Raw genomic sequence first — 13,168 nt, forward strand, 5'->3', positions numbered from 1 at the left:
GTTTAGGGGACAAAGTGTAATTAATTCATTTACCTATTTTCAACATTTATACTAACATGGATTTACTTGCAAAGGAAATGCTTATTGATGTTGGCTCAAAGTTACCTAAGTATAGGGACGTGTCTTACTGTCTGATTTGCTTGGAGAAATAATACTCTCAAATTTTGAACTACCAACACATAAATTCCCAACATGCTTACTGTCTAGTTTTCAGAAACCAACATGGTAATTTAGAAAACCATTGGGACTTCTGTCCTAATGTGTAAAAATATTGCTGGGACAGAAAAGTTTAAAAAGGAAAAAACAAAAGAGACGCCATCCTGTGAAACCGGCAACCCAGGATCAGAGTGCAAAGATTTTTGCTTTCATTGTAAGCAACGCTAATTCTACCTGTTAAAAAAAAAAAAAAAAAAAGCTTACTTGCAGTGATGATTTAGACAACTGAATTGCATGGATAAACATCAAGTTTTGTTTAATTTTGATGAACTGAGAACAAGAGATTTTTGTTGGTTTCATGCAAGAAGCAGCAGGAGCAGGTGATATATGCACTGTGTGACTGCGTGCAACATAGTATTAGTAATGTCTGCATGTTTATGCTTGTTTCTTTTAATAAGTCCAAATTTGCAGATGACACTAAGCAGAGAATGTTGGATTCCCACATGCCTCGATGGAGCTTAGCAAATCGAACCAATCCCAATACGCATGTACTCTTACATCTCCAAATTCGAAGCAAATCCCACTCCCATGTATCCTAAGTCTCTACATAACACTCTGATATACGTGCATATCTGTCTATGTTTCCAGGACCCACAGAGAATTTTTGACATAAACTTCTTGACTACATAACCCCTTTATAGTGCTTAACAGTCAGCATCTAGCTCCCATACTTTACAGTTTAGATCCTGTAAAGTTATTCAAAATTCTCTCTCTTTTTTTTTTTTTTTGTTTTTTGGGAGCAGTTGAATGTTGCACTTATACATAAGTATATTGTGTGGAAGTATAACTTTATTGTGAAGGAGCGTATATTTATTGTACCAATATACACACTGTTTGAGTCTCAGATTCTTCAATTATTTTACATGCATGGGACCATCAGAGAATTTTGAATTTTTGAGATAAATTCTTTTACCTTTACCTTATTGTACATTAGTACTGCCCAATAGTCAGCAGTTCCCATATTAGTACATTTTGAATTCTTGCAATTTGTAGGAATAAAAAACTCTAGAGACACTTGACAATTTCTTTTGCTTTAGCCAATGCACGATGCAAGGAATTTTTCTTTTTCCACCACCTTTCGAGTTTATCTAGATTGGGTTAAATATCATTTTTCTTTCTTTATATTCTTTTCTTCACCTTTGTTGACAAGTGGCAGGCATGTTAGTTCCCACTTTTACTACCAAAACCTCTGTTTTTCTCTTGGGTCAGTCTGCCAGAAGCTCTGAGTTGGTGAAGATTCTTGGCATGGCAAGCCGGAGGAATTGTACTATTGTCATATGATGTTTGTATGTTGTTACATAATACAGATGCAACTTAGTTGAAGATTGTGTCTTCTATTGTGATCAGCCAAGGCTCATCAACTAAGTCCTGTCAGCTCCATAATTACTTTCTTCATCAGCTAAACATCATTTTGCATTCTGGGTTGCTTTCTTTTTGGGATTCTTGATCCAATGGAAGTGGGAAAAGAAGCTTCTGTTTTTTGTTATGTCGTTTTATTCAGCTTCTTGGCTTGTTCAAACGCTTGGCTTTCTCCTGACGGTGTTAATCCAGAAGGTAACTATAATTAGTTTTGTAACTGAATTTTTCTGTTGTGTTGTGTATCAATTCAGTACTTTCTCAATGACTTGATTAGTATCTCTGAACCATGCTTCTTTCCCCCCTACTCCCCAATCAGTGGCTGCTTTGATGGATATTAAGGACCTTCTGAAAGATCCTCATGGTGTTCTAAACTGGGATAGAAATGCAGTTGATCCATGCAGCTGGTCTATGATTACCTGTTCACGTGATACTTTTGTCATTGCCCTGTAAGTTATATGGTTTTGTATGTTAATTAAATATTTACAAATAATTAGATGAAGGTTCTTAGCTGGGGGAGGTAGAATTAAAAAAGGCAAAATGTATCTGCTATTTTCAAGATTAGCCTTCTCCTGAAGATTTTCTGAAAATGGTTGAATTGGTGTTGTTGCAGAGCAGCTCCAAGCCAAAGTTTGTCTGGCTTGATTTCTCCTAGCATCAGGAACTTAACCCACCTTCAGACTCTGTGAGTACTGCACCAAACAAAGAACTACGCCTTCACCTACGTAATAATCAGTAGATATTTTATTTATTTAGTGGTTTCATCGCACCGACCTTTTTTGCAGGCTTCTGCAGAACAACAACTTATCAGGACCTATCCCCTCTGAGCTGGGAAGGCTCCCAAAACTTCAGACAATTGATATTTCTGATAATCTGCTCACTGGGGAAATTCCTCCTTCTCTAGCTCAACTGAAAAGTCTCCAATACCTGTAAGCAACCAAATCCCAGTGTATACTTGCCTTTCTTAAAGCATATGCAATTGTAGAGTAAAAGAAATTGTGTGCCAATGGCTTTTTGCAATGCTAGTGCTTGATTTCTGAAGATATTTTCTTCTTTTTCTTCTTTTTGTTCGTTTTTTTGTGGGGTAAATTGGACAGGAGGGTAAACAATAACAGTCTCACAGGAGCTATTCCTTTGTCATTGATGAATATGACTCAGCTGACATTTCTGTAATCTTCTTGACCCTTTTGCGGATCTTATAAAATATTTCTCCAGTTTCTCTTCTAGAACTCATCTCTATTTGTGCTGTTTTTCATGTTCTAGAGACTTTTCTTTCAATAATTTGAGTGGTCCTGTACCAAAGCTGCCTGCTAAAACATTCAAGTAAGTTTTCTGAAAACATTTTAACTCTCAACACACTTTGGATTGATATCATAATTATGACTAAGTTGCTTATATTGGCTCAGCATTTTGGGAAATCCAATGATATGTCCAACTGGGAAGGAGCCAGAATGCAATGGGACAGCTCCGATGCCTCTATCCTTGCCTTTAAATAACTCCCAAAGTAAGAAATTAGCGCCTTCACTTAAATCAAAATGTTCCTTTCACGCCTGGTTTCACATTTTATGCATGGACTTCCGTTAAAAGAATTTCTACAATCTTATGTGTCATAGTTCAAGCTTAATTTTATGTTCTGTTGGCATTTTCATGTCTAAATGAGCAGATATTTGCAATTAGCTGAAAAATCCTTCCGCATAATCCATTCTTAACTAAAATGTTCTTTATTTGCTAAGGTCTTCAGCCTGCAGTTAAACCTAAAAGTAACAGAGTTGCCTTAGCCTTTGGAACAAGTCTTGGATGCATCTGCCTGCTAATTATTGGATTTGGTTTCTTTCTGTGGTGGAGACAAAAGCACAGTCAGCAGATATTCTTTGATGTTAATGGTAAGGACCAGGAGGAATAAACAAAAGGAAATATTGGTTGTCACATAGTTCTGTCCTCTTAAAACAAGAGTTCTTCATAATTGCAGAACAACACCATGAAGAAGTGTGCCTAGGAAACTTGAGGAGATTCCAATTTAGAGAACTTCAGGTGGCCACAAACAACTTCAGCAGCAAAAACATTCTTGGAAAAGGTGGTTTCGGGAATGTCTACAAAGGCTATCTCCAAGATGGAACAATTGTAGCAGTCAAAAGGCTAAAAGATGGCAATGCCATTGGTGGAGATATTCAATTCCAGACTGAAGTTGAGATGATTAGCCTTGCAGTTCATAGGAACTTGCTCCGACTCTACGGATTTTGCATAACACCAACTGAAAGACTCCTGGTGTATCCCTTCATGTCTAATGGAAGTGTTGCCTCACGTCTTAAAGGTAAAACAATCATTTTGGATTTTCATATTCAGGGTCCTGCTGCCACTCTTGAAATTTTAGAACTCTGTCAAGTGTTGCTAAAGGATGGTCAATGGTAAATATGCTAGAAGTTGGGGGATTCAGGTGTTCCTTTATATCAAATATGGCTATTTGCCCATTTGTCTCAGGGTTTAGCAATTATCTATCCAGATGATGGAATTGATTTGTCTACTCCACAGCCATTTAAGAGTTTTTTAGCACCTTGCTTCTTGCTAGATTTTCCGTTTCTCAGCCGAGATGAATGTGATCGATACCATCTGATGTTATTCTATTCAAAACTCGCATGTTTCCTGCTGCTGCAGCCAAACCGCCCTTGGATTGGGGTACAAGGAAAAGAATTGCACTGGGTGCTGCAAGGGGATTGCTGTACCTGCATGAGCAATGCGATCCCAAGATTATTCACAGAGATGTGAAGGCTGCAAACATATTGCTGGATGATTACTGTGAGGCAGTTGTAGGAGACTTTGGACTGGCAAAGCTCTTGGACCATCGCGACTCACACGTCACAACAGCTGTAAGGGGCACAGTAGGGCATATAGCTCCTGAATATCTCTCGACAGGCCAGTCATCAGAGAAAACAGATGTCTTTGGGTTTGGAATTCTTCTGTTAGAATTGATCACCGGACAGAGGGCTTTAGAATTCGGCAAAGCAGCAAATCAGAAAGGAGCAATGCTGGATTGGGTAAGCTTGACAGGCACTTTTAAGGGCTACAGTAGAGGAGCATTTGAGGTCCTTTTTGTCCTTGTATCATTCGCATTTGGTTTGATAAAATCCTAATGTGCATTATTGCAGGTTAAAAAAATTCACCAAGAAAAGAAGCTTGAGTTGCTAGTTGACAAGGACCTGAAAAACACCTATGACAGGATTGAGCTAGAGGAAATGGCACAAGTGGCTTTATTGTGCACCCAATATCTTCCTAGCCACAGACCTAAAATGTCTGAAGTGGTTCGGATGCTAGAAGGCGATGGACTTGCGGAAAAGTGGGAAGCCTCTCAAAGAGCTGAGGCTACAAGATGCAGAGCCAATGAATTCTCATCTTCTGAAAGATATTCTGATCTAACAGATGACTCTTCATTGCTTGTCCAAGCAATGGAACTCTCGGGACCCAGGTGACATCTTCCTCAAAGAGGAAAAGAAAAGCTCCAAGTACATGAAAAGCACGAAACGTCAGAGAAAAGACTGACGTGCAACCAACCTGTGTATAGACTTCATAAGCCAGAAGAAAGCTCGACGATGAAGTAATGCCTTATGCAACCATGACTGTATAGTTCTATCTGAGAAACTTGCTTTTTGACCGTAAGTTGTATGGGCATTTTTCTTCCGTTTTTATTCTTTTTCTTCTTCTTTTGGTTTTCTTATTGGTTTCTAGATTGATTGGGAATTTTCAAGGGATTGTGCAATAAATGTGCTTTGTTAATCGGATTGAGTTAATATATGCTTCTTGCTGTGAACAATCTTGCCACATGGTTAGCACCAGTAGGAGCATTTTACCAGCACAAGTAACACAACAAAACAACTACTGGAGAGTAGCAACAATTTTAGTTATCAATTACGGTCAACGAAAGGGAGTACTTGACGGGAAGAAGTTACTATAGGCTGTAGCAAACTAGCAGCAGGAAATTTCAGTTCATGCTGCTCTTAGGCAGTTGCTATACATAATTATATGAATGAAACAATCTCCTCCTGCATACCCTCTGTGTGTGTGTGAGAGAGAGAGAGAGAACTACCTAGAGCTGAAGTCATTTTGATTCTTGCTAATAATTGTATAAGAATGTTTGAATAATGTACAGAGCAAGGAGCAAAAAGAGAAGAAATTAGCAAAAAAAAAACTTTGACAAGGGACCGCAATTTATGGTTGTTCTTGTACAAATATGACTTCAGCTTGTGCAGAAGCCCGTCTAAACCTCACCAAGTTAACCAACATACTCAATCTTCCTTCCGTAACGTAAGCACTGGGTGTGATAGTCATCACTTTGAGTACAGGTGCATGCTCCAACAAAAACTTGATGAACCCCATTTCATGCAGCGTCCCAGACACCTCAGTTATCTTCACAGTTTTGAGCTGATCGAACATGTAATCAGTTGGACATTCTTTCTCCCAAAAACCCAAATCAGAACCAACTACAGCAGCTGCTGTGTTTGAGGGACCCTAAACAGATATGAGGAGAGACATCTAAATGATTAGATAAGATACTTGGAATGAGTTGCAGTATAGAACACATTCTCGATTACTTACCGCAATATGAAGCTCTTTTAGATTTGGGGAGCTCACAATCAGACGAAGTACAGCGAGTACTTCATTCAGGTCTTCAAAGTTTACTTGATACAATTCAATAATTTTAAGATGGTGATACTTAATTGGAGTGCTTCCACTGTCGATTCCTATGCTGAGATACTAAGAGAAAGGAACAATAGATGAATTCAACAAGATATGATGAAAATAAAAAGTGTCCTATTAAGGTACATGCACGAGGCTCACTAAAAAGCCTTTACAATGTCCAACTTTGATGTAAAACAGATGAGTAAGTTCCACACAAAACTTACCTTTGTGAAGTATATTTGCCCAACAAGTCTTTCAAGACATGGAACACCACCAAGAAACTTATCAAAATTGCAGCTTGAACTTTGTTCAAAGTGTTCGGCTATATCATCAGTAATGTACATAGCAATAGACACGGCTATCAAGCGTGGGGTGTTCTCAAGGCAAATATCCATGAACTCACCCTCCAAGATCAAGTACTTCAGATTTGGAGCATGCAGAGCGAGCTCCAAACCATCAAAGTACGACAATGTCAAACTCTCAAGCAGTGGGCAACTTGAAATGAGATACTCAATATCATCCGGAGGCATGAGAATTTGTTGAAGATTAAGATACTTCAGACACAAGAAGCCCTTAAATTTTGGTGGAGGGTCCAATTCACACCTCACAAGCTCCAAATGAGTCAATTTTGAACACGTAAAAAGACAAGAGGGTGCCCTAAACCACTCACCTTCACCTAATTCAATGCTTAAGTTCCTAATACCCCTTCTTGAAAGAAAAAGCAGCCACTGATCTATATCAGGGGAACTTTGCAAGAATGAAGTAGATAATGCAAACTTGTGAATAGGTCCATCATGAAGAAAAAGAAAATGGGTGATGAAACTCACAAGTTTGTTCTCCAAAATGGGTCTGTCATAACAAGAGCTCACACATTTATCATTAAATACAAGATCTGTGATGGTAGTCCATTTATACCTCCATTTGCTTGACAATGCACATGTCCTGACAGCGTCCCTTATTGGAAGCTTTGTCAGGATAGTTTCTATGATGCTTTGAGGCAGATCACTAATCAAATCCTCCCTCAGATCATTATCCATCAGTAATCTTCACCAAATGAGGACCTGAATTGTAATATCTTAAATCCACCAATCAATTATTATTCGAAGTAAAAACTAATATGAGATAATAACGAAAAATGAGCAGGAATAGCAAAACCAGATTACACTTTCCCCTGTGAATGATCAAGCCAAATAAAGCACAAAATCTGAAATTCAACAAAGTCATGCTCTATTGGATTCCCCCTATATGTCAGAAATCTAATAGAAAGACCGACTTTTTTTTTTGGGGGTTTGGGGAGAAAGGGGTTGAGACAACAATTCATACACTTCCCTTCTCTGTGAAGCTTTATACTAAGTAATTCTTATTCATTACCAATTCATATACCCTAAAAAAATACAGAACTTGACAACCAATTGACCTCAATCTTCTCACCAACCATACCAACCAATGCTGATCATCTATCCATATGGCACATGAAATTCCAATTAGATAATACTGCTTTTATCCAATTCCAAGGATGACCCATTAAACATCATGCAAATTTGACACAGCCCAGATGGGAAAGATAACATCTTGACAATATATGAAGCTGACAACATGATCAGGACAGTAGAAACAAAATATAACAAATTTTACTTAGACAAACATAAAAGAAGCTTACCAGTATAATTGAGGTCCAATATATTCTGATACAATTGGAAAGTGTGAATTAAGGGACGCGTAGGAGCTCTGCTGGGCTATGGAGCAGAAGGAAGGAACCGAGAACGAGAAAAACCGAAGAAGCTGGCGACGAAGAATTAGAGAGGGGTTTATAGCAGGAGGTGGGGGAGATTTACTTATTTATTGGTTTGTTTAATTTGTCTCGCTTTTTCTTCTCCTTTTTTTCGTTTGGATTAATTGTTTTTAAGGTGTTTTTGAAATATTTTACTGTAGCACTGTAGGTAGATGAAGTTATTTTTTGAAATTGATTTTAGTATTTATGAGATTATTTTTTGTGTTTTTGAAATTATTTTTATTTGTATATTACTGTAGTATTGTGCATAAAAAAACTGTTTTTCATCAATCCAAATGGACTAAATTTGGTAATCCTTAAAAGGCTTGTGGTATTCTATCTTCTCTTTAAAAATAAAAGAAGCAATGGAGTACTATAAACTTTTGTGAGAGTGCTAATATCATCTGCATTTATGAAAAAAAATTACTTAATTTCTATTTGAAATAGCAATACAATGTGAAATAACTCATTGGCTAAAAAAAAATGAAATAACTCATTAAGCAGTTGGGAATTGGCCATGGGGTGCTGTTTGAATCAAAAGAAAGTAGGTAAAAGTTTAAAAAAATAAGGAGCATTCAAATAGAAAACTTAGCTAAAAAGACTTATTAAAAATAATAAGAGACACGTAGGTTTTGGTTGATTTTGCTGTGGTACAAATGCCTAATTAAAATTAAAATTTAGAACTGTTGAATTTGAGTACCATTTCAACTAATATGTCCAACAAAATACGCAAGGTAATTTAATATCAAAGCATACACTTCCAAAGAAACCATCCCGTCCAACTTCACAATATAAGGAAATTATGTCACAAATACTACTATCTCACAATATCAGAATGATGTTATTAACGCTTCACACGAATACGAATTCAGACCTAATTTGATTGCAAAATTCAGCATACGTAGTACTAAAGGCACACATATTACCAGAGTTACTTTAAACAAAAAAGGGCCTTGGATGCAGGCTTTGAAGAAACATAACAAAATCTTTTAAAGAAAAAAAAAATAATTGCCAGCTAAATCTTACAAAATTCATCTACATTTCCAATGCTTAATGAATGAGGAAACACCACCAGTCCCCTTTCCTTGCATGTTTTGACCGTCATCTTCTTGGTTAACAACTCCGGTTACTTGCACGTTAGGAGAGCTTCTTAATAAGCAAAGAACAAATGAAAGCTTAGGGTCCGTTTGTTTCGAATGAAAATGTTTTACAGGAAAATATTTTCCTAATTTCCCGTGTTTGGTTGCACAAAAGTTACTGAAAACATTTTCCTATGTAAAATATTTTCACTCATTTTATGGAAAACAACTTCCCTTCCAAACTTACTGAAGTTGTTTTCCGAAATGCATGCATCCTGCCTGTAGTATATTCCAAACTTACTAAAAACATCTTGTAGTATGTTCTTTTTTTTTTATAGTATAAACAGGAGGATTCGAACCCAAGACCTCTTCCTTACACTCCCTCCCCCGTACCACCCAACCCAACCCAACCCTCCCCCTAGTATATTCAAAATAAAAAAAAAATCTCATCCTGCTCATCCTATACTAGTAATTAATTATGTATAATAGGGACATTCTTTTCTAAAAAAACTTTCAACAGTGAGAGTGCAAGATATATGTCACAATAAGCATTGCATGTGATTGATATTTGACACTAAATGGCCAGCAATTTGTTTATTGCTTAAGAAGATATTTTTTATTCATATATACATTTCTCCAAGATTTTTTAAAGTTAAACAATGAGATAAATTTTCTTATTTTGCATGGGAAGAAGTATGTAGTTATAATGTGTAGAAAGTAAAGATAGAGATAAAAGTGAAAATATTTCAAAAGTTAAACAAACACCAGAAAAATGAAGTAAGAAAATATTTTCAATAAGCTAACCAAACACCTGAAAATGATGAAAGGGAAATGATTTTCATGAAAAATTACTTCCACGGAAAATATTTTCCCAAGGAAAACATTTTACTTCCAACCAAACAGACCCTTAGTCAAGACATTTGTCCCGTACTCTTTTTTTATTTATCGATACGATAAAATTTGTATAACCTAAACTAACCTATTCTAGGAGGGAAGGGAAGGGAACTCGATGTAAATAAAAACTCCATCAAAACTGGTCAATAAAAACCGTCACATATTGTGACAATTACCAAACCTAAGAAGGTTTGGATTAGGGCTGCAAACGAGCCGAGTCGAGTCGAGCTTTGAGTTAATCGAGCCGAGCCTCGACTAAATTTTACCAAGCTTGAACTCGAGCTCGAGCTCGACGAGCCGGCAATTTTCAAACTCGAGCTCGACTCGAATCAAGTCGAGCCGAGCTCGAGTTCGAAAAAAATAAAAAATAATTATTTTATTTTTAAAAAAATAAATAAAATAATATTTTTTTCTTAATAAATAATAAAATATTAAGGATATATACGTAATTTTACTATGAAAATAAAAATAAAAACATATATATATAATATACGTAATTTTATTATTAAATAAAAAAAAATTAAAAAAAAATATATATATATACTCAAGCTCGCGAGCCTAATGAGCTTAATATTCTAAGCTCGAGTTCGAGCTCGACTCGAGCTTGACTCGAGCCGCTCGCGAGCAAAATGATCTGCCAACAATGAGTAACATTAATCTGGGAGCAATAATCTCAAGGTATCCACAATGCCAACCAGTTCCGGTTGCAATTCCTCGTGTAAAGGGCAGCTGGATATTATACTTTCCAGTACCTAGACAGCAAATAACACCTTTGATCAGCTTCAAACGGATAAGATGACCAAACTTTAATTAAGTGACAGAATCTCAAAGGCAATTGCTGTGGGTTTACCATTGTTTCTTGCTAGTATAATGTATCATCAAGTATCAGTATTTGGAACTCTCGTCCAATGATACCGCCATCCCCTTGACAGAATATAGGAAAGATGTCCATCTGTGTCTTCCAATCTAAACGCCGGAACACCCCCCCCCCCAACCCAATTAGGCTCCCGTGGGGTGGGTGTCCCAATTGCCATCCCTAATTTTTGATAAATTAGATAGAAATTAGACTTGGGTTTTGTCCAAAACCCTCCAGGTTGATAGGAAATTGGAAAACTCCAAATTTTTAGATATTATTCCAAAATTCTAATTTCTATAGTAGTAATCCAAACAATAATTATGGGACTTATTTCAATTCTTCATTCCGAAACCCTTTTACCAAACGCTGCCTTAATGTGTTTGGGTAAAACCCTATTGAATCCCAGTACGAGAAAAACCATTAATCTACCCCATCAGTACGGACACATTGAGACGAAGGATCGGGCTTCTCCAGGTTCTTTTATATCTTACCTCAAATACCATTATGTTCTGGGATTTGACACTTACAGCAAAAAACATAAGGTTTTGAGCTTTCGTCATGTAGAAGTATATAGCAACAACGAAGCTGGATTCGTCCAGCAAGAACAAACTCTAACGCGACCAATTATTCAGGATTTTACGTTGGGAACAGACTCGTGGAGAGATGTTAATGGTTTTGTAGGACAACTCGAGGGATTCAGGTTAGACTTGTACGAATCTTGTTGTATTACTGGTGTGATCTATTTTAAGGTTAATCACCAGGATTCTATTGTGGCTTTTGATTTAAGGCAAGAGGAATTTCAGATGGTTCCTCTCCCAGGTCCAGATGATACTGCTGATCGTGACGGTGCTGCTGAAAATGTCTGGCGTGTAGATCTAAGATTTGAAGTTGAGAAGGATTACTAAATGTTTGTGGTTGGAGGACGCCCGGCTCTGATGTTTTCCCAAAACATATACTAAAGGTACTTTTGGATGGAAGAAGGAGAAAATCCAAGTGCGAAGTGGATAATGGTCATTTTAACTTTGCCAAAATTTGTGCGTCTGCATGGTTTTCTTAGTGTTGAACCGATTGCCGATGCCTGGTATCTAAGTGAATCTGTTACTGTTGAACTGATTGCATGGGATCGAATTGGTGAGATTCTGTTTAAATTGACTAGATATGTAGGAAGCTCAACAGAAAAGAATGCCATCTCCTGCTTCGGCTATGATGTGGAACGTCAATGCATAACTAGATTCACCAAACTACATAAGAACTTGGTACAAGAATTCTACTGCAAGCATGTGGGTACATTAGTTCCATTGAGCTAGAATTATATATATATATATATATATGTATATTGGATCCGTTTGCAGAATTTTTCTGCTTTTATACCCAGAAAAGAGATTGAGTTTTTCTTTTTTCGTGAATTTGTATATGACATGTTACCGCACTTACACAAGGTTTTTGGTTTTCTATGCACCATGGAAAAACATTTCAGCTCTCCTAATCTAGTAAGAGTATTTCAATCAACATAAACAAATTAGGGGTACTCCTTGGACTTAGATCTTGAGTTCTAATCTCCCATTTTCCCTTCCCGTCTCTTAAATCGCATCTCTTTCCTGTAAAAGAAAAAATAAAAAAATTTAAGGGTACTGAGACGTTTTCATTTGGAAATAACAAGAAAATTCACGGGAATCCATTGATTGGTATCATCACCTTTTGATGTTATATTAGGTTTAGGAAATGGCAAGCAAATGTTTAAGAAGAAAGTTTGTCGAGTAAGCTCTGAGATTGTATAGAAAATCCAACTGAGTTTATTGAAAAGGAGATACCTAAAAATTGAAGATTCTCCAATTTCTTGAATGCTTTTGTCTGACTACATGTCTCTCTCAGTTGCCTTCTTTCCTCTTGATCTGTAGTTTATACTGAATTATTGCGCTCTAGATATAGCAGAAAAATCTCTTGAGGTGCTTTAAGTAGAAGTCCCTGAGATTCTTATTTTGACTGGTAAGGAGGAAGGAATTGTAAATAGAAAATCTTACGTTCAATACCTCCCACTTACAAAAAAAAAAAAAAAAAATTGTTGAAATATATATAGTACATTTTCAACATTTTGCGAATTTGATTTGATTTATTTCATTATAGACCCGTGATATGCTAATTGAAATCAAACTACAGGAGAAAAGAAACTTGAATTTCCTAAGATTTTCAGTTTCCGGTAGAAGACTACCCAAGAATTTACATGCTAATTGTTTAGCATTGATGCCCTTCGAGCACAATGAAACCTTTCATCTCTGATTTTGAAGGCATTAAATTATGAGCCACACAAATAATTTATCACGGTTT

The 13,168-nt window shown here is 36.6% G+C and overlaps 2 protein-coding genes across 3 annotated transcripts; one reads left to right on the forward strand and one right to left on the reverse strand.

The window, feature by feature from the left end:
• Positions 1 to 1,283: 1,283 nt before the first annotated feature.
• LOC140021504 (protein NSP-INTERACTING KINASE 1-like) lies at positions 1,284 to 5,340 on the forward strand. The gene is made up of 11 exons (XM_072072492.1): positions 1,284 to 1,770; positions 1,892 to 2,021; positions 2,186 to 2,257; positions 2,358 to 2,501; positions 2,670 to 2,741; positions 2,836 to 2,895; positions 2,979 to 3,076; positions 3,306 to 3,455; positions 3,542 to 3,883; positions 4,225 to 4,604; positions 4,716 to 5,340. Exons 1-11 carry the CDS (start codon positions 1,668 to 1,670, stop codon positions 5,034 to 5,036), a joined length of 1,872 nt encoding a protein of 623 aa, XP_071928593.1. The 5' UTR covers positions 1,284 to 1,667; the 3' UTR covers positions 5,037 to 5,340.
• A 311-nt stretch (positions 5,341 to 5,651) lies between these two features.
• LOC113716463 (F-box/FBD/LRR-repeat protein At1g13570) lies at positions 5,652 to 8,068 on the reverse strand. 2 transcript variants are annotated; one of them, XM_027240797.2, is made up of 4 exons: positions 7,904 to 8,068; positions 6,468 to 7,304; positions 6,160 to 6,318; positions 5,652 to 6,072 (listed from the first exon to the last, which is right to left on the reverse strand). In XM_027240797.2, exons 2-4 carry the CDS (start codon positions 7,278 to 7,280, stop codon positions 5,773 to 5,775), a joined length of 1,272 nt encoding a protein of 423 aa, XP_027096598.1. In that variant the 5' UTR covers positions 7,281 to 7,304; positions 7,904 to 8,068; the 3' UTR covers positions 5,652 to 5,772. The 2 variants fall into 2 exon arrangements, with proteins under 2 accessions (XP_027096598.1, XP_027096597.1); XM_027240796.2 differs by having other exon boundaries at positions 6,468 to 7,318.
• Positions 8,069 to 13,168: the final 5,100 nt, after the last annotated feature.

This window comes from Coffea arabica, chromosome 11e (genome assembly GCF_036785885.1).
Source record: "Coffea arabica cultivar ET-39 chromosome 11e, Coffea Arabica ET-39 HiFi, whole genome shotgun sequence".
Taxonomy (NCBI): domain Eukaryota; kingdom Viridiplantae; phylum Streptophyta; class Magnoliopsida; order Gentianales; family Rubiaceae; genus Coffea; species Coffea arabica.

Bases quoted from the DNA above. Each gene is read 5' to 3' on its own strand.
- LOC140021504 (XM_072072492.1), top strand. From the start codon at position 1,668: ATGGAAGTGGGAAAAGAAGCTTCTGTTTTTTGTTATGTCGTTTTATTC. The intron at 3,077-3,305 runs GTAAGAAATTAG...TTATTTGCTAAG, and splicing joins GCCTTTAAATAACTCCCAAA to GTCTTCAGCCTGCAGTTAAA. The intron at 3,456-3,541 runs GTAAGGACCAGG...TCATAATTGCAG, and splicing joins GATATTCTTTGATGTTAATG to AACAACACCATGAAGAAGTG.
- LOC113716463 (XM_027240797.2), bottom strand. From the start codon at position 7,280: ATGGATAATGATCTGAGGGAGGATTTGATTAGTGATCTGCCTCAAAGC. The intron at 6,319-6,467 runs GTAAGTTTTGTG...CCTTTCTCTTAG, and splicing joins GGCAAATATACTTCACAAAG to TATCTCAGCATAGGAATCGA. The intron at 6,073-6,159 runs GTAAGTAATCGA...ATATCTGTTTAG, and splicing joins TAAAAGAGCTTCATATTGCG to GGTCCCTCAAACACAGCAGC.